At 38.9% G+C, this 25,381-nt stretch overlaps 1 protein-coding gene across 4 annotated transcripts; it reads left to right on the top strand.

Moving 5' to 3' along the window:
* Nucleotides 1–4,018: 4,018 nt before the first annotated feature.
* On the top strand, nucleotides 4,019–23,840 carry LOC104585788 (transcription factor-like protein). 4 transcript variants are annotated; one of them, XM_019200568.2, is made up of 5 exons: nucleotides 4,409–4,549; nucleotides 5,109–5,348; nucleotides 20,996–21,555; nucleotides 22,065–22,976; nucleotides 23,193–23,840. In XM_019200568.2, exons 2-5 carry the CDS (start codon nucleotides 5,241–5,243, stop codon nucleotides 23,461–23,463), a joined length of 1,851 nt encoding a protein of 616 aa, XP_019056113.1. In that variant the 5' UTR covers nucleotides 4,409–4,549; nucleotides 5,109–5,240; the 3' UTR covers nucleotides 23,464–23,840. The 4 variants fall into 4 exon arrangements, with proteins under 4 accessions (XP_010241076.1, XP_019056113.1, XP_088752346.1 ...); XM_088896220.1 differs by having other exon boundaries at nucleotides 5,100–5,348; XM_088896219.1 differs by having other exon boundaries at nucleotides 5,059–5,348.
* Nucleotides 23,841–25,381: the final 1,541 nt, after the last annotated feature.

The raw sequence follows: 25,381 nt of genomic DNA, 5'->3' as shown, positions 1-25,381 counted from the left end.
TTGGTGTTAAAAAAACCTTTGGTTGAAGGAATTTTGGTGGGGGGAGATTGGAGTGGCCGTCTTTTGGTTGAAGGACTTGTTGTTGTCATTGATAAATAAAGGGCAAAAATTGGATTTTATAGAAGTTACAACAGTCACATGCAATTACATATGAAAAAAATGTGAGGGTGTGCTAATGGTACGGGCAAAATTAATCAATTGTTAATAAAAACCTGGGATAGTTGAAAGTTGAGGTGCAACTCAAGCGGGTTAGGTCAGGTTTAAGGTCAATCCAACTTAAGTTCAAGTTTATTATTTCAAACCCAACTTAAGCTTAATCCAACATAACTCAGGTTGGGTTTGGGATGGGGCTAGGCCAAGTCGGATTAAATTTCATTTACAAATATATATATATATATATATATATATATATATATATTGTACACATATATATGTATGCATAATTACAAAAGATATATTTTATATAAATACGATAAATATATGTATATGTTTTTTTGGTAAGTTTTGGATTGAATCGTGCTTGGATTGAATCGAGTTTTCAAGCCTAGACAGCCCGAAACCTTAGGCCCAACTTGAGTAATAACCCGGGTTGGGCTTGATTTGGAGCCGCCCAAGGTGAACAAAAGTATTTTGTTAGCGATGTTTTAAGTCCTTTCTCAAAACTTAGGGATAGTTTAAGGGATTTGCCTTTTTGTAGTATAATTTTTTAAACTACCCTTATGATTTAACTAATTGAATAATTTTAACTTACTGTTTATATATGGTCTTAAAGTACCTCCAAATTTTCTGACAATTGACTAATTAATCCCTTGCTGTTAAGGTTCCATCACAATCTGCTCACATGCCACACCATTATATTTTGAGAAAATGACAATAATAGCCTTTTCATTACTTGTATTGATTTACTGTTGAAACCTTTTTTAGGGGTGTTTTTGCTATCTTTCTCTCCAGTGAAGTTCTGAAATTCAGCATGAGCTTGTCACTACGTAACGTGGAAGCAAAGAAATGAGTAAGGAAAGCAGACAATACCTTTCTCTTACTGCATTTTTCTTTTTCTTCTTCTTCCTATTCAAAAGGATCTCGAGACACAGAGTCTGACAGAGGGAGGAGCACAACACTAAGAAGAGAGTACGGACTGCAGATAGAAAATAGCAAAATAAATAGAAAGGGCGACGTTTAAACTGAAGTTTTCACAGATTTTCAAGGGCGTTTGAGATGAAAAGTTCCATTTAAGGTTCAATACTCAGAAGTCAGAAAATAAAACATAAGAAAATTCTTTATCATATAAGAGACTACTAACAATTTGCTCCAACCAAATAAAACAATTTCTTTATCACGCCCATAGCAAGTGATGAATATATCCTTGGATCCTAAATCTCCATTGTTCCCTCTGGTATTCCTTCGATCTCAGGTGTTACTAATTTTTAATTATAATACTTAATTATGTCTCTTGAAAATTTGACATTTTATTTTGAAAATGTTCATCCATTGGATTTTATTTTGAAAAATTGAAAAATAATGGAATACATATTTAACATTTTGTTTTTTCTATTATCATTTAAGGATTATGTCAATTATTAGAAACAAAAAATATAGTAGACACTTTAAGAAAACACAATCAGGAAAAGGGGTTTTTACTATTCAGTCCACCCCCAAAATTGTTAGTAGGAATGGCAATGGGTAGGGTACTTGTGCAAATTGCCCTACCCATTGCCGAACCCGCCTATGTATCCCTGATTCCAAATTCGTTTAACTTTTCCTCTCAATTTCCAAAACCTGTTACTCGTCCTGACCCGTCCCACCCATTAAACCCCATTGACCAAACGTTTTTTACTAAAAAAATTGAGATTTATAGTTGATAAGGGCAACTTTTGGGCCCTAATATCAATAAAAAAATATTTTTAATAAAATTTCAAAAATAGATTAACATTTTAAAAATAATATCAATTAAGGGCAAAAATACTATTCATCTTCTTCTTCTTGTAATCCATTCATCAGCGCCACCGCCCCCGCCGCCCACTGCTGCCTCTGGCAACCTCCAGCAACGCCTCCACCTACCTTTGCCATATCCGCCCACCTCCGCCTCCGCCTCTGTCCAACAACGCCACCTCCGCCTCTGCCTCATGCAATGCCAACAATTATCATCACAATGCCAAGGAAAAACTGGTTCTCTTCGTGTATCCCTCCAAGAACGTTCTTCTTCTCTAGCTTCCTTGCATTGAAAAGATTAAAGATTTGGTAGAGGACAAAAGTATTGAACATTAGGGTGTCGTTGATCTTCTCACTCACCTCAAAGATGGAGCTTCCACTGAAATGTAGCACCATTAAGACTGCCACCTGATACAGAGCCTGACCAATGAGGTTCCTATACATGATGCTATTGATAAGATCAGACTTGCTTCGACCTACTGGAGGCTTTTCCATGAGCTCTTCGGTAGGCTGCTCTACAGCTAGTGCCAAGGCACCGAATACACCCAACAACTGCATTGAAGTTGATCACTAGGGTAGCAACATTCACTGTGAGCTGGAACTGGATGAACTTTTGAATGTTGATGTAAATGCACCTTCCCCACTTCAAAATAGTTATTAGAATCGGAGTTACCTTCTGCAATGATGATGTCTGATGTTGTTTCCATTTCCATTTGAGTGTATTGGGTCCTCATATGTATATAATCATTTCTATCATCCCCAATGACCACCACGACTTGGTTTTTTCGCTTTAGGCACTGTATCATCATGTATTTGTCAGAGGAGAAGCACCTTGCCATTACCTTGATTTTATCAACCTTCTCCATCATTTCCCTATTTGAATATTTTCGGAAGTCTTCTCCTTCCACCAGTGTTTTCATCAATCTTCAAGTCCTCATCAGGTCCAAGTATCCCAAAATCAATAGCTATAGATCTTGCCGGAGGTGGGCGGAGGCAGGGTCATTGACCAGCACTGCTGCCGCTTCTGCCTCTGCCCACCTCCAACAATGTTGCCGGAGGCAGAGGCAGAGGTGGGCGGAGGTGTTGCTGGAGGTGGGAGGAGACGACGAAGGCATTGTTAGAGCGGCGAGTGGTGGCGCTGATGAATGAATTGGAAGAGAAAGAAGATGAACATTGTTTTTGCCCTTAGTTGATATTATTTTTAAAAAGTTAATATATTTTTGAAAATTTATTAAAACTTTTACTTTTATTGATATTAGGGCCCAAAAGTTGCCTTTATCAGCTATACTCCCAAAAAAATTCTTAATGTTTATAGTGTGATTCAAACCTAAATTAATTAATAATAGTATCAAATTTCTTAACTTTAGGCCACTAAGCTATCTTGCCTTTTGTGTTATTTAATGAAATAAAATAGATTTTATTAACTTTTGTGTTCATCAAAACAATCAATATATGCATATGATTAATAATTCCAACTAAAAATTAAAATAAATAATATTTAAAATTAATATTTTATAACTAAATGAAATAAGCAATCTATCAAATCCAAATTTACATCAAGGGATGATTTTAATCCGAAGAAATCTATACAAATAAAATATTAATAATAAGATAATTATCTTAGTACTTAAACTTTAGAAATTTGTGCATGATATATAATATAATAGGTTTATATTTATGCATTCCGGATATTGGGTATCGGATACCCTAAAGTCAAAATCTAAACCCATCCCAAACCCTATAGGGTTTTGATAAACAAATCCTATTAGGGTCGGGACAGGTAAAATACCCAAAAATTCCTGCAAAATTACCATCCCCGATTATTAAAAATTTAAATCAACCCCCCATAATGTCTCACAGCACATCCCCACAGTGTATTGAGAATATCTCATCATCATCATTTTTAAGATTATCATTGGGAGATGTTCCTAATACAAGGTGGAGATGAGCTGTGGAACGTTGTGGGGGGGCTGATTTGGTCTACAGTTGGAATAGGTGCGAGATGAAATTGATGCTAATTCACAAGCGATGTTTATAATTTTCAATTGTTGTACATTTAAATTCAGAATTCTAAAGTCGAGTGCAGTCAAGTTATCCGGAAAATACGTAAAGAGTAAGGTAGAGTTAGTGAATTAGCTAATCCATAAGGGTGTTTAACAAATTTACCCTTTTATCAATTCTTACGTTACCGGAGAGTCGGTCATGGAATGGAACAAGGGTCCCTATATCACCAGAGCCGCGGAGCAGAGCATCACCGCGCAAGATAGAAATTAGACCAGGAACAGAAGCACTCGGGCACCATATTCCTGATTCTTACAAATTGCCTCCTTCACTAGGCGTGCACACGTTGTTTTTGTTTTTTAGAGAGGAAAAAACAGAACCCTAATCCGACGAGGCTCCATTTTCGGTGACAACTCTTATCTTCTGAATTCTCAGAATCAAGGTAAAGTCGATAGAAACGACAATCATGTCGGCTCGGTTGCTGAGAAAAGTTTTAGAAGAACAAGAAAAACAACATATATTGGCCGATCCTGAACCGGTGCTCAACGAAGACGATTTTGACTCGTCCTATTTGCACGCTTCTTCACGAAACCCATTTGATCTTCTTGACGACGACCAGGTTGCTTTCAACCTCTCTCTCCATCAGTTTAACTGATAAGCTAATGTTTATATTTATTGATAAAAAAAACTAATGTTTATATTTATTGATAAAAAAAACTAATGTTTATATTTGTTTAGTTGCATATCTTAGCATTTCTGTTATATGAGGATTTCCTTTTTTTTCCTTTTGATTTTTTTTAAATAATCTTAAGTTGTGTTTGTACTCGAATTTGGAACCTACCAAAATTATTGTATTCGCAATAATTTTTCTTCAATTCTATTGTGGAAAATTAATTATCAAAACAAAAAAATTATTTTGTGGAAAATTTCGCGATTATTTGGTTATTTATTTATTTGATTATTTGATAGTCCCGGGAGTCTGGAACACCACTATGCAGGTGCACCACTATTTTTTTTTTTTTTTGGGTAGGTGTATTACTATGCTTATGTGTTGGGTCTCCTTGTTGGGCTTCAAATCCTGAACCGGAGCTTGCTCACATTTCTGTTTTTTTTTTTTTTGATGATTAGCTTACTCACATTTCTGGTCCATTGAAAAGAAGGTTGCTTAGATATTGCAGTGAGGAGGACAAGAACTAATGAGAGGGGCTTTGATTATCAAACCATCTTAACTAGAAATACGATGAGGTCAACAAGGTTCCTTGGATTTAGATGGAATGCATAAACGCAATAGTCTCTCTACAGTATGATGGATGTTAAAGATAATAGATAATTATGAGTACTGCATCATAATGCGGATTTTCAACATTAGATCAGTATTAGAAGAGGCTGGAAGCTTACACCTAGAGGTGTTCCTCGAGGCAAGTTGCTAAAAAGCATGAGGTCTTTTAGCCTTTTTTTTTATTATAGTATAATAAATAAAAGCGGTCAACTGTTTCATCATGCTTTCCATTACATATTAACATATTACAGAGGAAAACCCTCTAAACTTGTTTATTATAATATTTGTAAATTGTAATACCATAGTAGAAGTATGGGCATCACTGCTTTGGTTGCTCTCAATGCATTACATTCATTTGAGTATGAGATGGCAGTTGCTTTTTTCTGAGAAGAAGTAAAGTATTAATTCATTAGAAAAGAAAGAAAAAAATACCCATGTACAACCAGAGAGTCTATGCAGTGGGAAAATACAAAAAACATTAGACCACTATCCCATTTGTCATTTCAAAAAGGTTTCATACTGAAGGAGAGAACTAAGGGGAAAACTATCTCTTCATAGATGTGCAGATGACCAGGATAACAGTTTCCCAATTATTTTCTGCCACACTTCCTCCTCTTGATAGCCTTTACTTTGAAAGAGCCTTGAGTTTCTTTCCTGCCATGTCAACCAGAACACTGCTCCTGGGACCAATTGCCATAGAATTTTCCCATTTTTACTCAGACCATGGGTCCACCAGCCCTTTACAAAAGCTTCCACTGATGCAGGACAGCAACTTTTGATGGCAAAAATGCTAAAGATTTTAATTCATATGTTGTTGGTATATTCAGGTGAGTCAATTGCCATTCCCCTCTTGTTCAGGTTGTAAGCCACCTTTGAAGGGATATGCTTGCTCCAGATTACATACGAAGGGAAATCCGGATCGTCCTCTTGAGTCAGTTTATTATAAAAGGATTTTACTGTGAAGTGACCCTTCCTTTTGGCTGACCACACCCTTCTGTCTTCTGAATTAAAATTAATTTGCATGCTGTACAACTTCTGAAGTAGCTGTCCAAAAGGTTCAATCTCCCAATCATTCAGAGCTCTTCTAGACTGTGGGCTCCAAACATGATCAACATTTTGAAAATGCACATAATCACCCACTTTTGCCTCCTTATTGACTGCGGTTGCAAATAATTCTGGAAAATGATCCTTCAACAAATTGTTTCCACACCAGCAATATCCGGAATCCATTTCCTTGATTTCCTTGCTAAAAGAACTGTAGCTCTTTTCAACCCTTTTTCAAATCGAGCAACCAAATGACTAATTTGCCTCTCCTGGATCCCATCCCTCATTTCTTGTACTGTACTTTTCTTGAATTACTCTTTTCCATAGTCAACTCCCTTGCTGTCAAAACCTCCAGAATCATTTCCCAAGAAATGCTAAGTTCACCTCTTGAAGTATTCTAATACCCAATCCCCCGTTTTTCATTGATTTACACACCTTTCCCCAATTGACCAAATGAACTTTTTTTACCATCCATCCAAACTCTCCATAAGAATTATCTCATTTGTCTCTCAATCTGAGAGGCCACCCGGCCCACCCCTGCTGGAATTTGGGTAAAGCGATAATAAATGAACGGGTTCAGAAGACAGAACACTCTTTATTAGAGTAAGCTTACACCCTTTTGACAGGTAACTCACTTTCCATCCAGACAGCTTTTTCTCAATCCTTTGCACAATTGTTTCCCAAATTGATTTAGCATTGCATTTGGCCCCAAGGGCATTTCCCAATATTTTAAAGGGAACTTGCCCACGCCCACCTTAAAACCCCAGAAATCAGCCTAGAATTGCTATTCTTGTACCTCAGGTCCTCACCTGCTGCTACTAGGTCGCTTTTTGTGCACATTCAAACATAGTCTAGAGACTACTGCAAACCACCATAGTATTGCCATAAAAAAATCAAGTTGCTCCCGAGAAGCATTGCAGAAAAATACTGAGTCATCTACAAACTGTAACAAGGGAATCTCTAGTCTGTTCTCTCCCACCGTAAAACCCTCCAAAAAACCACCTCATACTGCTCTCAAATTCAATTTCCCCAAAACTTCCATCACACCAAAGAAATAGCAGGGGAGGCAAGGGGTTGCCTTGTCTTAAACCCAATGCCTCCACTTGGAACTGAAATTAATCCTCCTTTATATATAATCCAAAAAACCCGAATTTACATGATCGTAGGCTTTTTTGAGATCCATCTTGCACAACAGTCCAGCTCTTCCACTCCTAATCCGGGAGTCAATTGGTTCATTTGCTGTTAGAACCCCATCCGCCAGCTGTCTTCCCTCAACAAAAGCACCCTGGAACTCTAAAGTAACATAACCCATGACTGGTTTCAGGGTCCGCTTGGTTTGTAGTCAGAATCAGAATCGGAATCGGAATGGTCCATTCCCATAGTCTGTTTGGTTCAGACAGGAATGGGAATGAGAATTAAAATCAGCAGGAATGGGATTTCATTCCCAAGGGAGGGGCAGATGGCCATTCCCTCAAATGGGGGAATGCCCTTCCAGCATGAATGGGAATGAGATTCCGATTCCGCAAAACAAAAAAGTTGGAATGGGAATAGCCCATTCCTTTTCCGATTCCAGATCCCTATTCCTGCAAACCAAACGGACCCTCAGTCTTTTGGCTATCACTTTGGACAATATTTTATAAACACTACCAATAAGACTGATTGGCCTGAAATCCTTAAGTTCCTCGGCCCCTTTTTTCTTAGGAATTAAAGAGATAAAAGTAGAGTTTAGACTTCTTTATAATGCAGCAGAAGAATGAAACTCTAAGACTGCCATTATATCCTCTTTTAGGAAACCCCAGCACTTTTTGAAAAACTTTATTGTAAAACCGTCTGGGCTAGTGGTTTATCCCCTTCCATTTCATTTATTGCTTCCCACACCTCCTGTTCCATGAATACCCTTTCTAAATTCCTTGCCTGTTCTTCGGACAAACTGCTGAACTCTAGTCTCTAGTCCATCCACCTTAGGCCTTCTCTTCCATTCTTCCTTGTAAAGCTTTGAGAAGTAACATTCTGCTGCCCCTTTAATTTTTTCTTCCTCCACTTCCCCTTCTATGACCAGCTTCTTTATCATATTTTCTCCTCTTCTAGCATTTGCCATTTTGTGAAAAAAATCTGGTATCTTTATCACCCTCCCTCAGCCACAAACATTTTGATTTTTGACCTCTGCTTCCATTTCATTTCCTATTGGAAAGCAAGTTTGTCAAAGTTTGTTTTTACAGCCTTCCTCTTCCAACTTGAGCTTCTCAAATCTAAATGGGGATGGTTTAGGTGGGACTCCACAGCTGTCCAAGAAAATTGACATGCAATCTGAATTCTGAAAGCGGATGGGGAAGAGATTCCATGGAGAGTTGGCCAAATTTCTCTCCCCAGTCTTCCGAAACCACAAATCGGTCCACATTTTTTTTTTTAAAATTGCCTCCTCCTGGTTGTTAGTCCAAGCGTGTCTTGTTCCCAATAGTGGGATATCTGCTAACTCCCATCTACTCAAACTCTCCAAAACCCCTTTGGTCCCTTGAAACCCTACTTCCCCCTTTTTTCTCATGTGTGAATCTGGTAGTGTTGAAATCTCCACCTACCACCCACGGTTTCTTCCAAGTTTCCTTAACCTTGTCCAATACCACCCAAAATAACCTCCTTAATCCATTTTTGTTTGGCCCATAACCCCTGAAAAGATCCATTCCCAACCATCTTCATACAATTGGAACAAAATGGACAGAGAAATTTCCCTTTATTTTATCCTTCATTTTCAAAACATTTGAATTCCAAATGATGATCAGACCCCTTGTTGTACCAATTGATGGGATGAGATCCCATTCACAATTTCTACTACCCCAAATTGATCTGATTTGAGCTTCTTCCATGTTTTCCATTTTTGTCTCTTGAAGACATAGCACATCCATATTCCACTTCCGCACTTGAGCTCTAATCACTACCCACCTACAACCAGAATTCAGGCCCCTTACATTCTAGGAATTAACTTCATGATGTCATATTAGAGAAAGAAACTTAGAGAGCAGTTGTTTACCCCTTCACCTCCTTCTCGATTTCGATTTGTCTTGGAATGGTATGAGGTGGGTTCGGGTCAAGGATCATATTCCCTGTCCTTGTCGAGGTTGAAAGTTGCCCTCCATCTATGGGTGAGAATTATTCGGTTAAAACCATAAAACCGAACCAAAAATTTTGGTTTCAATTTTTTCGGTTAATTTGGTTTTCAGTTTCGGTTTTTAGAATAAGAAATTCGGTTAACTGAATTAACTGAAATTTTTATTATTATATATAATATGTAATGTATTATATATTATATATTTATATATTAATATATAATAAAATGAAATTTGATTTTATAATATATAATATATATAATAGAGTATGTATTATTAAAATTCAGTTTTAGCCGAAAACCAAATCGAAAATTTTGGTTTCGGTTATTTAGGTTTTTATTTTTTTAGTTTGGTTTTTAAAATTTTGGTTTACTCGTTTCGGTTTTTAACTGCATAAACCAAATGCTCATCCCTACATCCATTCTTGATCCCCGCTGGAGTTGGATTCCTTGTGGGGACCTGAATCCCCGAAAGTTTTTAAGTATTTTTGAAAAAAATTACTTAAAATAAAAGAAAATTTAAAAATATAAATAATACTTTAAATATGTTTTGAGATATAATATAAATAATATCATATATCTATATATATATATATATCACTGTCAGGGATCCCTATTAATCCCCAACTCAAACCCGATGGGGTTGGGGAAGTTGGGACCTGACGGGGATGGGGAAAATTGCCATCCCTACTTTTGTCATCTCTACGATACCCTTCATTGAAACCCCTAAAAACTCCCCCAAAATTCATTAATTTAGACATCACCCAAGGTGTTGATGGATCTTTGTATTCTCCCAGAAAGAACTGCCCTTGTTTCGAGCTTTTCTCCCCCCTACTTGAAAACACCAAATTGTTTTCATATGTACTTGATAAACTCCAAGCTTCTGCAGGGACAAGTGCTAGTGGTTGTGGTTCAGAGCTGTTATCTTGGGCCTGCATCTCTAGCAGGTTACTTTTGACTTCCTTTGTAGGCGTTTCAAATGATCTTGGATCTTCTTCGCCCCTACTACTTCAGGCTGGTGGTAAGCTGTTTTGACCCTTCGGTGAAGGTGTATCTTCTGAGTTTAAAACCTGTTGGTCTTGTTGGCTTCTCGTCTGGTTGCCCTCCTCCTTAAAAGGAGAACCGAGAGGCTGTTTTCCTGTTTTCTCTCTGCTCTGGGTCGTTGGGACTAAATTTGCACTGGTTTTAGGTTGTTTCTTAGTGTTTTGGACCCCTCCTGGTTTGGTTCCCTCCCTACTCCGATTCAATACCCCCCAAACTTTTGTTTTGAACCGGGTTCAGTTGGGGTAATTGCTAACATTAAGATGCTAAGTTTGCTGAGTTAACCTCCTCTTGATTAGCATCTTCAACATTTCTTTTGCTTAGTCTTTCCTTTAGTGCTCTCCAGCCCTTCCGAGCTTCTCCAGCTGGTGACCTTTTAGATAATAGCAACTCTTCCAATTTTCCAACACATTTAAGCACCAAAGTTTCCAAGAAAGTGTCTTCATTCAAAAGTTGAAACATAATTTGGTTTCCCAAGTCAAATGTGACAGCCACCTGGCCATTCTCTGCTCCTTGTAATTAATTTCTCTGTCAGGTTGTTCAGATATCCTATGGTCCCAGATTGTACTCTCAGCAACTTCATTCTCTTGTCTTGAGATCCCACTCTCTCTTGTTTGTGCAGTTGCCATGTGGTGTCCCTCATCTCTGAGCATACCGATCTGGGTCTCGTTTTCCCCAGCTTCAGTGGCTGCAGACGTTTCTGGTGACTCTGTAGGCTCTTTTTCCTTTTCCAGTTCAATTACTGTTAACAGATGTTATTTTTCATATGTATAGTACCGCAGGGGTACTATTGTACTTTTACTCTTTATGTTTAGTTGTTGTCGCCCTAGTATAAATATAAGATACTGCGCTGACCTGCAATATCTTTTGGGGGCTCTCAGTCCTCTTGTCTCTTCTCTCCTCTCTTCTTCCTGTACAATATGGTATCAGAGCAGGACAATCAGGTCTGAAGGGAGATGTCGTGCAGTCTGTCTTTTCCTCTTCTTCGCACCAGATTCCCAGCATGTAGAAGTCATTGTTTCGAGGGTGACAGACTTGTTATCATCTGTTGTTCGTCTGTCCTGATGTTCGACTGAAGCAACTTTTTCTCTCCTTTCTAGACTTGTTATCATCTGCTGTTCGGCTGTCCTGAGGTTCGATTGAAGCAACTTTTTCTCTTTTTTTTTTTTTTTCTGGTCGTATGCCAGCGCTGGACCTGTTCTAGGTCTGCTGATTGGATGTGAGGTGAGCTGCACCTGTTTCTCCTTTTTTGTGGGGTTGTTTGATCCCTGTGGAATTGTAGGTCGTAAGGACCTTGTTTATGTGTTGCAGCAGCAGCTTTTATGGTTAACTGAAGGTCAGAAAGTGGCCGACACCTTCTGTAACAACTTTTTAAGGCTATGTTCCTCTTTGGAGTGTGGTTTATTTGAATCTGAAATCATGAGTGGTGAGGATTCTGCTACATCTGGTGTTTCCTCAACGCTGAATGGAATGAGTGGGGGTGTGGACCTATCCTTTCCCATGGCTGTTATCCCTTTTGATGGTTTAAATTATTTAGAGTGGTCAAGAGGGATCAAGCTGTACATCACTGCAAGGGGGAAGATAGGTTATATTAATGGGAGAATAAAAGAACTACATTCTGGGAGTGCTGAATATGATAGATGGAATCAGGAAAACAACATGGTTATGTCTTGGCTTTTAGTCTCTATGCAACCTCAAATAAGGAGGAATTTCATGTGGGCTGAAACGGAAAATGAGATTTGGGAACAAGCAAAATCAACATATTCAGAACTGTGACACTATGCAAAAATCTACCAACCACAGGCAGAATCGTCTACTTGTAAACAGGGGGAGAGGTGTCTATCGGTATATTACTCTGACTTGACTTCTGTCTGGAAGGAGTTGGACCATTATTAGAGTGTGGACTGGAAGTGTGATGAAGATGCAAAACTGTACAAAAAACTCGTCTCCCAGCAGAGAGTGTTTGCTTTCTTACATGGTTTGAACCCTACATATGAATCTATCAGAGTTCAGATCCTCGGTTCTAAGGATCTTCCATCAGTTCAGGAAGCTTATGCTCTTGTACAATCTGAAGAAAGCAGAAGGAATTTGATGAACAGTTCTGGTGGAGATGCAGTTGTGTTGGTAGCGAAAGGGAGTGTCACTACCAATGTGGGAAATTCTTCCAGGAAAGGAGATCTTCAGAAAAAAATGGATGATAAAGATAAATTGTGGTGTACTCATTGCCAGAAACCCCGACACACCCGAGACACATGCTAGGATCTTCATGGAAAGCCGAAATGGGCTCAAGATCTGAATAAGAAGCAAAGTTCAGATATGAATAAAAAGTCAGGGCAGCAAGGTACAAGAAAACACACTATGGCCAACATGGCTACTTAAGAGAATCAGCCCCCCATCCATACTGCGACTCAGACACATTCATCTGGATCTGACCCAAGGGAGGATATTATGAATTCCTTCCATGACCATTTAGAGCTCTATGGTAGAGCAATTCGTCAGATGGATGCTCCTCCCTCAACCTCATTTGCGTCTACATCAGGTAACTCTGCCATAGATTTCTATGTTGCTTCTCATACCCTTGACTCTCCTTGGATCATTGATTTTGGAGCGTCAAAACACATGACTGGTACGTCCTCTTACTTTCAAACCTATTACCTTCTTTCTGGAAGAGACAAGGTGAGACTAGCTGATGGATCATATGCTTCCATTGCTGGTCAAGGAACTATCTCTCTTCCCCTCGGTCTTACCCTCTCTGATGTCTTACATGTCCCAAAATTTCCCATTAATTTGTTCTCTGTTAGTAGTGTTACTAATTCCTTAAACTGCTCAGTGACCTTTTTCCCTTCTTACTGTGTGATCTAGGATCTGGCCTCGGGGAGGACGATTGGTAGAGAATGTATGGTTGATGGATTTTACACGCTGGAGAATAAGGCTGGTCTTCATGTCACATAAGAGTCAGTCCTGTAAGAGTCAAGTTTATTTATGGCATTGTCGCCTTGGTCATTTATCTTTTGAGTCTTTGAAAGTGGTGTTTCTAGATCTGTTTAGGTCGGTGTCTGTTTCAGATTTCTCGTCAAATGTATTAATTGAGTAAACATTGTAGAACTCATTTTCTTCCAAAAAATAGTAAATCTGAATTTCCTTTTCACATTGTTCATTATGATGTGTGGGGCCCTGTTTCTTTACCATCTGAGAGTGGTTACAGGTATTTTATTACCATCGTTGATGATTATTCTAGATATACTTGGATATATCCCATGCGAACCAAGGAGGAAGTACCAAAAATTATTCAAGATTTTTAGCGGATGGTCTTCACTCAATTTCAAACTGAAATCCAAAATTTTCAGTCAAATAATGCGAAAGAGTATTTTCATAGTGATCTCACGGAATTCTTTGCTTTGCGTGGTTCATTTCATCGTAGCTCTTGTGCCCGAACACCACAACAAAATGGTGTTGCTGAATGAAAGAACCGACATCTTCTTGAAGTGGCCCGGGGTTTACTACTCCATATGAATGTCCCCAAATGTTTTTGGCTTGAGGTTGTCCTTTGTTCTGCCTACCTCATTAACTGTATGCCCTCTCGATGGTTAAAGTGCAAAGCCCCACATCAACTTCTCTTCCCTAAGGTCCCCCTTCTTCCCATTCCTCGCGTGTTTGGTTGTCGGTGCTTTGTCCAAAATCTATCTCCCACTCGTGGGAAATTGGATTCTCGTGCTATTCCTTGCATATTCCTGGGGTACTCCTTCACTCAGAAGGGATACCGTTGTTTTGATCATATTTCTCGAAAATTCTATGTTTCCATGGATGTCTCTTTCTTTGAGAATGAACCTTTTTTCCCCGTTTCTCCTCAGGGGGAGTGTAGGAATGAGGAGAAACTGGTTCAGCTCCCTCCTCTTCCTGATCCTCGGCCTTTTCGTGTCTTCTTCCGTCGTCACAAAGGCCAACCAAGTTCAAGAGCTGTGGAGAATGTAGAAGTTGTACCTCCAGTGCCATCAAACTCCTCGGGGGCGGATCATACTCACTCAGGTATCTTGGCTCCCAATGATGTTCCTGATTCTATTGCAATTGATACCTCTGTTGCTAATGACCTTGACCTTCCTATTGCTCATAGGAAAGGTGTTAGATCGTGCACCACTAAACACCCAATTTCGAACTTTGTTTCCTATGAAAACATTTCACCCTCTTTTCGTGCATTTCTTACTTCCATTGACAGTGTCCCTATCCCTAAGAATGTGGCAGAGGCTCTTTCAGTACCTGAATGGACAGATGCCATGAAGGAAGAAATTAATGCCCTTCATAAAAATGGCACATGGGAACTTGTTGACCTTCCTAAGGGAAAGGATTCAATTGGATGTAAATGGGTGTTCATCGTCAAACATAGGGCTGATGGCACTGTGGAGAGGTATAAAGCTCACTTGGTGGCAAAGGGGTTTACACAAGTGTACGGAATTGATTATGCAGAGACTTTTGCTCCTGTTGCCAAGATGAACTCAATTAGAGTTCTATTCTCTCTTGCTGCTAACCTTGATTGGGATCTACATCAGCTTGATATCAAGAATGCATTCTTGAATGGTGACCTTGAAGAGGAAGCTTACATGATACAACCCCCTGGTTTTCAGGCTCAAGGCAATGAACAGAAAGTGTGCAAGTTGAAGAAGTCTTTATATGGACTGAAACAATAACCAAGAACCTGGTTCAGCAAATTCCATGTTGCGGTTCAACAGAAAGGATACAAGCAATGCCAATCTGATCACACACTGTTTGTGAAAAGAGGAGAAGGTAAAATTGCTGCTTTGATAGTATATGTTGATGATATAATTGTCACTGGTGACTGCAAGGATGAAATCCAGAGGTTGAAGAGTTTTCTTGCCACACAGTTTGAAGTGAAGGATCTAGGGCCTCCAAGATATTCCCTTGGAATTGAAGTTGCCCGCTCAAAAAGGGGTATCTTCATTTCCCAATGGAAGTATGTTCTAGATTTACTCCAGGATACTGGAAAAATGGGAGTGAAGCCAGTTGACTCTCCCATTGATCCTAACCATAAATTAGGTGACAGCCAAGGTGAACCTATCAAGGATGTGAAACAGTTTCAGAGACTTGTAGGGAGATTGTTATATCTTTCTATGACCCGCCTAAACATTGCTTATGCAGTTGGTGTCCTTAGTCAGTTCATGCATGCCCCTATGTCCACTCACCTTGAAGCAGCAAAAAGAATCCTTCGATATCTTAAAAGGTTTTCTGGTGCTGGTTTATTGTTTCAAAGGCACGGGCATCTGAAAGTTGAAGTGTATATTGATGCAGATTGGGTTGGGTCTCTAAATGACAGAAAGTCTACTAGTGGCTACTGCACCTTTGTAGGAGGAAACCTAGTTACCTGGAGAAGTAAAAAGCAAAGTGTGGTGGCTAGATCCAGTGCTGAAGCTGAATATCGAGCAATGGCTCAAGGTGTGGCAGAAATTATGTGGATAAAGAATCTGTTGAGTGAGTTGGGTTTTCCAGTGGACAGACCTATGACCCTATTCTATGATAACAAAGCAGCCATAAACATTGCTGCTAACCCAGTGCTACATGATAGAACAAAACACATCGAAGTTGACAAGCATTTTACAGAGAGAGTCGTCATAGGCGAAGTGTGTACTCCCTATGTCAGCTCTGAGGATCAACTTGCAGACATCTTTACAAAAGAACTACACCACTCAAGACATCATAATTTATGTGACAAGTTGGGCATGATTGATATCTATGCTCCAATTTGAGGGGGAGTGTTAACAAATGTTATTTTTCATATGTATAGTACCACAGGGGTACTATTGTACTTTTACTCCTCTTTTTGTTTAGTTGTTGTTGCCCTAGTATAAATATAACATACTGCGCTGACCTGCAGTATCTTTTGGGGGCTCTCAATCCTCTTGTCTCTTCTCTCCTCTCTTCTTCTTGTACAATAATTACTTCTTTACCCTTTATCTTTCTTAGAACCTCTTTGCCAATACATTCTCCCCTTAACACCTTAAACGCCCACTAATTAACTGGTTCTATTGCTTCCTTGAAATCGTCGCTGGAGCTGCAATTTGTGGTGTGATTTCAGCCCATATTGCGACCACATAAACCTTCTCTCCATCTACCACATTAACGGCTGCCGGTGGGCAGCCTCTTCATTTCACTCTTACCCGCACCTATTCGATCATTTGACTTGCTTCATCAGAATCATCTGATTCTAAGTAGCCCCCACACAGGTCTCCGATTTTCCTCACCAAACCTTCACTCCACAGGTGAATTGGAAGTCCAAAAGTTTTTAACTAGTATGACTCTGAGGGCTCAGTTTCCATTCACTAACAACCCTTAGTATCTTCCCATCATCCCATGTACATAAATGAAGTAGAGCTCCTCCAACATTTCTTGCTCCTGAATTTAAGATCCTTCTAGCTTCTGCTGTTGAAGGTAGGATGAAAAGAAATTTATTCTTCACTGTCCTTCTCACCTTAGCCTCCAATGTTAAACCCCAATTTCTCGAGGCTCACACCTGAAACTCCTCAACCGAGAGCGGCATCACCACAACCCCTACCAGACAAGCTTCTATAAACTGTTTTCTTTTGCTCTCTCCCCTATCGTCTGTGATTAGGTAAACACTCTTTCCCTGCCTTTAGCACACCTTACCCTCCTTTGACCAAGTTGGTAGTCTGGTCATGTCTGCATAAGACTCCATTTCACTTCTCTGGTCTTTTGACCGGGTTTTTTTTTTTGCAAAAATCTCCCCCTAACCAGTTTCTCAGATCCACTGGAAACGCTCAAATTTCCATGACCTCTAGATCTTCCCCCTGACAACACTCCCCTCTTTTTCGCTCCCTACTCCAAAACCATCCTTTATTTATGCAATTTAAGTGAATTGTTTATTCTAAAATTTTGATTTGCAACTTTGCAAGTGATGCATTGATAGCTAATGCTCGATACCGGCTAAATAAGATTAGCAGGTTGGAACATGTAGGGCAGATAGGGGAGCAGCTGATTAATATTCAAACAATTGCCACCAACTTTTACAAAACATTGTTCATGGAACCTTGGCAGCGTTGACCTCTTCCGGATGGGATGCAGTTCAAGACCCTAAATGAGAATCAGAAGAGGGAGATGGAGAAACCTTTTTTTGAAGAAGAAATTTGGGAAGCTGTAAAGAAGATGGATGCAAATAAGTCTTCAGAGCCTGATGGCCTAACAAATTTATTCTATAAAAGGTGTTGGGATGTTATTTGGAATGATATTTTAAAGGCTTTCCAAGAATTTCGTGAATCTGCATTGTTGGTTAAGAGTTTGAATGCTACTTTCATTAAACTGATTCCAAAGGTGGAAGGGGCAACAAACCTCATAGACTTCAAACTGATAAGCTTACTGACTAGCTTTTACAAACTTCTTACAAAGGTGCTGACATAGAGACTGAAAAAGGTGTTGGAAAGTGTAATTTCAGAAAATCAATGTGCGTTTGTTTGGGCACTGATAAAAAAATGTGCATTTGTTTGGGGAAGAGAAATTCTGGACGACATTTTGGTGGCAAATGAAGTAGTTGACTCTAGAAGGAGGTGGGGGGGACCAGGGTTTCTGTGTAAAGTAGATCTTGAGAAAGCTTACGATCATGTAAACTGGTGCTGTTTGAATTCCATCCTTGAAAAACTGAACTTTGGTAAGAAGTGGAGGAATAGGATGAAGGTATATATTTCCTCCCCAAAATTCCGTTTTAATAAAAAATTCAAGAGGCATTTGTCAAGGTGACCCCCTGTCACTGCTATTATTTCTCTGTGTAATGGTGGTCCTTACCCAATTCATCTATAGTACGGGTTAGACAGACATCTGGGTGGGCTTTGAAACAATTCCTGGTGGTGAAAGGGTAAGGGTGTCAATGGACTGGTTTTGGACTCGCTCCCGTCCAGTGCAAAATCAATTTGGACGGATTGGGCGGACCAACAAGACATATTGGGTTGGACCAAGGTCCAAAATATTTATTAGATTGGATTGGACCTGGTCCATCGGTGTTGGATTAAGCCAATATCTGGTCCGTCAATATAAGATAAGTATATAGGTGTCAATGGACCGGGTTTGAGTTGAATTGGACCGGCCCAAAATGGTCCAAAATATTCATTGGATTGGATTGGACCTGGTCTATTTGTAACGGACTCACATTGGACTGGATCAGATTGGACCAAATCCAGTCCAATTGACACCCCTATGAGAGGGTCAATGTCCTTCACTTTGCTGATGACGCCCTCTGTTTCATTGATGCTTCCTTCATGCAATTAGAAACTTATAGTTGGGGTTTTCAGCTGGTTTGAGGTGGTAACTGGGCTGAGGGTGAATTTAAGGAAATCTTCTGTCATTCCAGTGGGCAGAATTGAGGATCTGGAAAGGTGGGCAGAGGATCTAGTGGACAATCTTCCTATTAACTATCTTGGATTACCACTGGGTGCAAAATGCTCATCTGCAACAATTTGGGAGCCTGTCTTGGAAAGAGTGGAGAGAAAACTGGCTCTTTGGAGGACTAAGTATCTATCAAAAGGGGGAAGAGTGACTTTGATCAAGAGTGCACTTACAAATCTTTCCACTTGTTACCTTTCCCTCTTTCGTATCCTGAGCAAACTGGCCAAGAGAATTGAAAATTACAAAGAAATATTCTATTGAAAGGCTTGGAGGATGAGAAGAAAATCCACTTGGTGGCTTGGAATCAGATTTGTGCTCCTCGGAATTCATGTGCTTTGGGCCTGAGAAGATTGAGAACTTTCAATACAGCTATAATGAGGAAGTGGATCTGGAGATTTAGAGTGGAAGAAAACAACTGGTGGAGAAAGCTCATTGCAGCTAAATATGGTCCTCAACTGGGTGGATGGATGACTGCTATTAATCTTCCATCCAATGGGTGCTCTCTTTGGAAGGCTATTATGAAAAGTGCTCCCTAGTTTCCTCAACGGGGTGGGCTTTCAAGTGGGAGATGGTGGTAGAATATGTTTCTGGAAGGATAGATGGCTGGCTGAGATAACATTAGAGGATAAATTACCTCATTTATTCTCAGTGGCTGAAAACAAAGAGGCAACAACTGCAGACCCCTTTGAGCTGATTAGGGGAGAAGTAGTTTGGAACCCTAAATTTTGTAGAGCTTTTCAGGATTGGGAAGTAGTGAATCTCCTTAACTGCCTAAACACCTTCTCTTTTAACCCCCAGTCAAGCGATCATTGGAACTGGAAATGGAAGACCGATGGGAAGTTTACAGTTAAATCCTTTGCGGATGGTTTTGCTGTTAGAGGGGATTCTGGTTTTCCTTCTAAACAAATCTGGATTCCTTCATCTCCCTCCAAAATCAATTTCTTAGCTTGGGCTTCAGAATTGGGGAAATGTCTAACAAGAAGTAACTTGATGAGAAGAAGAATCATCTTAGATGACCTGAGCTTGTGGGATATGTGGGCAAGAGTTGTCCATTGATCATCTATGTATTCATTGCACCATGGTTTGGAGGGTATGGTCCCACTTCCTACAAGCAATGGACATTTGTTGGGTGATGCCAGGGTCAATACAGGAACTCTTACATAGCTGGTATATTCCAGGTTTATCTAAAAGAGGAAAACTCATTTGGAGGTCCATTCCAGCAGCTGTGATCAGTACTATCTGGTTAGAAAGAAACAACAGAGTTTTTAGAAATCAAATTATAAGTCCTGATGTGTTAATCCATTGTATTGTTGCTAAATTAGCTTCTTGGTTATCAGTTGTATCTAAGTTTAGTAATCAAAACATGTTTCTGATTCTAAATTCAGTTAGTGTTTGGGACATATGATGCTGTATTTGTGGGGGAGGTCTGTCCTGATGCCTCTCTGGTTGTATGTTTATTTCAGGAATAAAATTACCTTACCTTTTTTCTAGAGAAAAAAAAGATGCTTGATAGCTGATGATACTTAATTGTGGATATGATATGTGCATGGTTTTATTATTTATAAATTGCAAATACATTTTCTAATTTCTCACTAAATTTTCTAATTTTGGGATGTTTACAATTTTTACTTATTTGTTTTTAATTATTCATTAATTACAATTGAGCATCGGAGTTGCTCGTATGCTGTTTTTCTCTTGGGGTTGCCTTCCTTTTATAAGGTTTATTTGAGCTTTGTTCTTCCTTCAATTGGGCAGTCTCAGTTGATTTTAAACTTACCAATTGTTTTCCTTTTAACAAAGTTTTACTGTTATAGACCATTTTCTTTTCTTTTTAATAATACTACAGTTGGTAGTCATGTTACTGGATTAGGAATGCAAGCTCCTTGTTGGAAGGGTTTCTATGGTGGAGGTTGGATAGTATTTCCAAATTCCAACCCGAGGCCAAGTAATCTTCATAACAGTGATTACGAGGGAAACTTGCAAGAACAATGACAAGACATTTCAACTGTCAACTTTTACTTCTGCATATGGTTGTTGTTTATGGCTGCGTCCTACATGTAGAATCTCTTAACATTTAAGTTTCTTATTTGAATGGATTCCATTCTTTGGCTTTGACAATTGATGCTTCTTCTACTGAGTTTTCAAATTTGTCCTACAATTATCTCGGACTAATTGTAATTGGTGAATGTCCAAATTTCTAGGTAGATGAGCTGGAAGATGCTGATGGGACCTTGACAAAAGATGATGAACAAGAGCCTTCTCTTGTCAAGAGTTCTGTTGAGGTGCTTCAGTCATTTAATCACAAATCTAGTAGAAAAAACAAGAAGAAGAAGAAGAAGAGGAGCAAGGAGGATCAAACTTCTACTGCTGAAAAAGCTAAAGAACCTCTAGATCTTACTCTAGAAACTCTATCAATTTGTAGAAACCCTTCATTTAATCAGTCTGGTTTTATGAAAGCAAAAACACAAAATGCAAAAATTGGAGAAAATGCAGTCAAACAATGCACACTACCCCTGCTAATGGTGGATCCCAAATTTTTGAGGGCTGAAAATGAGTTGCGGAGGATTTTTGGTTCTAAAGTTGTGAATTCATTTGAGAATAGCAATAATGGTGGTAGTTTGAGGCAGATGCGTGGTGGAAGACGTGGAAGTGTCAACCATAGAAAAACAATTCTTGTTTCTCCGTCAGCCCATTGGCCTCGTTGGGATGGATCACTGTCCATGGAATTTCTGGAGACTAAAGATGGACAACACTTTTTTAAGTAAGTTTCTGTTCTTGATTGGCTCTTATCAGATTGTTAATCAATCACACTTATCTTTACAAGAATATGTTGTAAGTCAGCCTACTCAATGTAGTTGATATGAGGCCTTTTGACTTACTGAATACTTTTAGCATGTCACCATGTCCGTGGATGCATCATTTAGTGTTGGATCCATGTGGCGCATGGATCATGTGTCTTCATGTCCTATCTATGTGGAAAACAATTGTCTATGTTGATTTCTGTCTATTTACTCTTATCTTTAGATGTAAAAGAGAAATTACACTATCCTAGTTGATACAATTTGTAAATTGCAAAGTTCAGTTATTCATCTCTTTAACTGAAACACATCTGTTTTTTTCCTCATCATGACTCAAAGCACAGTAATATTAGCTATGTATGAAATAGCATTGTCCATGTAATGTCCAGGTCTATTGGTTAACAACAATGTTGACTTTGTAAAATGTTAATTGTTTGTGCCAGATTGATAATATGGTGAATTTTGTATATAGGTATGTGCATTTGTCTTCCTATATCCAAGCTCAAAAAGCATTTGAAGCTGCCAAAGCAACCCACGATCTCAATGGCATAGCAAGTATCTTGATATATCATCCTTATCACATAGAGTCCCTTTTAACTATTGCAGAGGTGTTAAAATTCTCTGGAGAACATCAATCATCAGCAGATGCTATTGCCAAGTGTCTATATGCGTTGGAGTGTGCATGGAATCCTCTGTTCAATCCCTTGCAAGGTAATTGCCAACTGAAATATAGCCTTGAGACGAATAGACCACTTTTCTCGGTTCTTTTTGTTCACATGCAAAACATGGACAGGCGTGGCTGTCATCGATCAGCTCTTGAAGTATGCAAATTGTTACTTTCACTGGATTCTGATGATCCGATGGGTGCAATGTTCTGCATTGATTACTTTGCTTTGAGAGCACAGGAATATGCATGGTTGGAAAAGTTTTCCGAGGCCTACCAAAGTGGTAACTCCCTATGGCTTTTTCCAAACTTCTCATATTCCCTTGCCATTTGTCGATTTTATCTTGAGTATGAGGTTTCCTCCAAAAATACTCTGTTGGAGACTGAAAAGGCTACTTCAACTGATCTAATGAAGCAAGCTTTGTTGCTTCACCCTTTGGTCCTAAAGAAATTAGTGGCCAAGGCACCATTAAAGGACCCAGCCTGGACAAAGATACTGAAGCATTCTTTCTTTGGATCCGCTCATGCTGGAAGCCCGTCCTTGGATCACCTGATAAATATATATGTAGAAAGGAATTATATCATTTGGAGGTTCCCAGACCTGCAAAAATTGTTGAGAGATGCTGCTCGACTGGTAATTGAAACATTGGATTCTAATGGAAGTGATGCTAAAGATTGGGCGTGTGTTAGGAAGGAAGCTTTTCCATCTGAAAAAAATGAGTAAGGACTGTTCCTTTTGCAGTTTGCAATTTTCAGTACATATATTTACCTAAAACACTTCGTTGATGTTTTGATTACACTGCCATGGCATATTTATACTTGATGCCAACTATAGTTGGGCTTTGTCACCTTGTGCCTACCTTTCTGCAAACGATCAATAGTCAACTTTTAATTGAATAAGTGATCAGCTTTCTGATAGTTTATCTTTTCTGATAGGTATTCCCATTTGTTGGTCTCGGATTTCTCTGATACGGTGGCAACAATGCCACCGGAGGACTTGCGGCACTTAATGATTGACCCTAGGATGGCGGAACCTGTACAGAATGGAGATGGTATCATCAATATAGGGGGGGCTGCCCATGCTCCGCGTGAAGTCATGAATCGGAATCCACTGGTTGTGTTCCTCGAGTCGATGTTACCATGGATTGATTATGGAGCTGCTAATGTTGATGAGCTTGATGACCATGATCGAGATGATGAAAATTAATGGGAAAATTTTGGATAAAGGACGGTCAAAGTAGAGAAAATGTTGCGCAATTTGTTAGATGAAAGCCGAAAAACATTACAGAGGAGCTAACCTCACGTCACGCGTGTGTGAACATATTGGAAGCATTCTTCCTGTGTAATCTATTGCACATGTTTGCTTAATCATGCGGGTCAGTCAACGTGTTGCTTGCTATTCGCCTATTCCTATGTGGGAACACCAAACATGCAGGTCAGGAAAATGTTTTGATGAATTTTAGTTAGCAGATTACAACAATTTATCCGAGTGGGTAATCAAGTAAATGTCAAGGACATGCATTTGGGGTGTAACTTTTGTTTTAATAATCCTAGGACATTTAAATGGAACAGCTCCTTGTCCTCCATTGTGCGCAATGCTCGTTTTCTTCTTTTATACATTATCTATAAATCTATAAGATAACTAACTCAAAAAATTTATCACTTGAATGAAAAATTGTTTTTAAATATTGAATAATATTTGCTCTGTACTTACAAAGGTTCGAAGTATCAATATGCCAAGTTTATAGGCAATTTTAAGAGATGTATCGGGATATGTTTTGGATATGTATGTGTATTGGAGAAAAATTAAGATATGCATATATGTATAAAAACACTATAAATATTTTAATAAATCATAAAAATACATTAATAACACTAAATAAAGCTTTAATAAGGTGTAATATATTTAATTAATATATTTTAATGATTTTATGAAGAAATACATCAAAGTTAATTAAAACTTCATTAAACAAATTCTATGCTTAACTATGATTTATAAATTATAATGCTTAAGTTTTAAGGGATGGAAAAATCCAACTATCCTATCCAACCATAAAATATGCATTTGTACAACTTTCAAGTAGAGGTGTAAAGTGGGCCATGTCGGGCCAGTATGACACGGCTTGTGGGCGGCCCGCGCTAAAGGTGAGCCATGCCGTGTTGGCCCGCGGGACGTCACGCTCCATGTCGCCTTCCCTGGTGGAAATTTTGGGGTCGGCCTGACACGACCCATGGCTCGGGCCCAGTCGAGCCTGTGTCGTGTCGTGCCATGCTGCGGGCCTGGGTTGGGTTGGGCTGCAGGCCATGTTGTGGGCTTGGGTCGTGTCAGGCTGGGTCATAGGGCGGGCCTTGGGCCTGGGCCGAATCGGGCTAGACTCATTGAATGGATTATTGTCATATCAGGATCATTGGATCAAGATTCAGGACAGGATATGAATAATAAATTAATAACGAATTTATGATTATCCAAAGAATAAATAAATAAAAGTATAAAACAATTCAAATAGGAATTTAAGAATTTTATTTCATTTAAATTTGAACGAATAATGATACAAATTACAAAGCATATAATTATACAAATATTGAAATTATGAAATATACAATGGTTGGATACTTCATAAACTTCATCATACTTGGATAGTTGGATGAATGAAATATGAAAATGGAATAAACTAATAAAATATAGAATTATAGACTACATAGACTATATAGTTACAAATTAAAAATACAAAATTACATTAATAGCAAATAAATTAAATAAAATTAAAACAAAATTTACAATAATTTGACAAAATAAAAAATTGTGGGTTATTTGTTAAAATTTACAATTTAAACAAAATTTACATACATATTATGATGAAAGCATTCACACACACTTTCATCATCTGGTTTAGGTGAAAAACCAAATATCTGGTGTATGTAGTACTGTAGTATCATGCCCTCATTTGTTTTGTAATTGTAAAGTTGTAATCTATATTCTGCATCATGATTCATGAGTCATGACTGCATCTAGCCAAACCTGGTAGGCTGGTATAGTGTTAGTGTCGTAGTGTGGTACCTGTAGACACCAGAGGGGTTAGTAGATCACGGATCACGTGCCACAGCGGGATTAGCGGCAAGAAATG

This window comes from Nelumbo nucifera, chromosome 1 (genome assembly GCF_055504915.1).
Source record: "Nelumbo nucifera cultivar China Antique chromosome 1, China Antique-T2T, whole genome shotgun sequence".
NCBI classification, from domain to species: Eukaryota; Viridiplantae; Streptophyta; class Magnoliopsida; order Proteales; family Nelumbonaceae; genus Nelumbo; species Nelumbo nucifera.
This window is presented reverse-complemented; position numbering and strand designations above follow the sequence as displayed.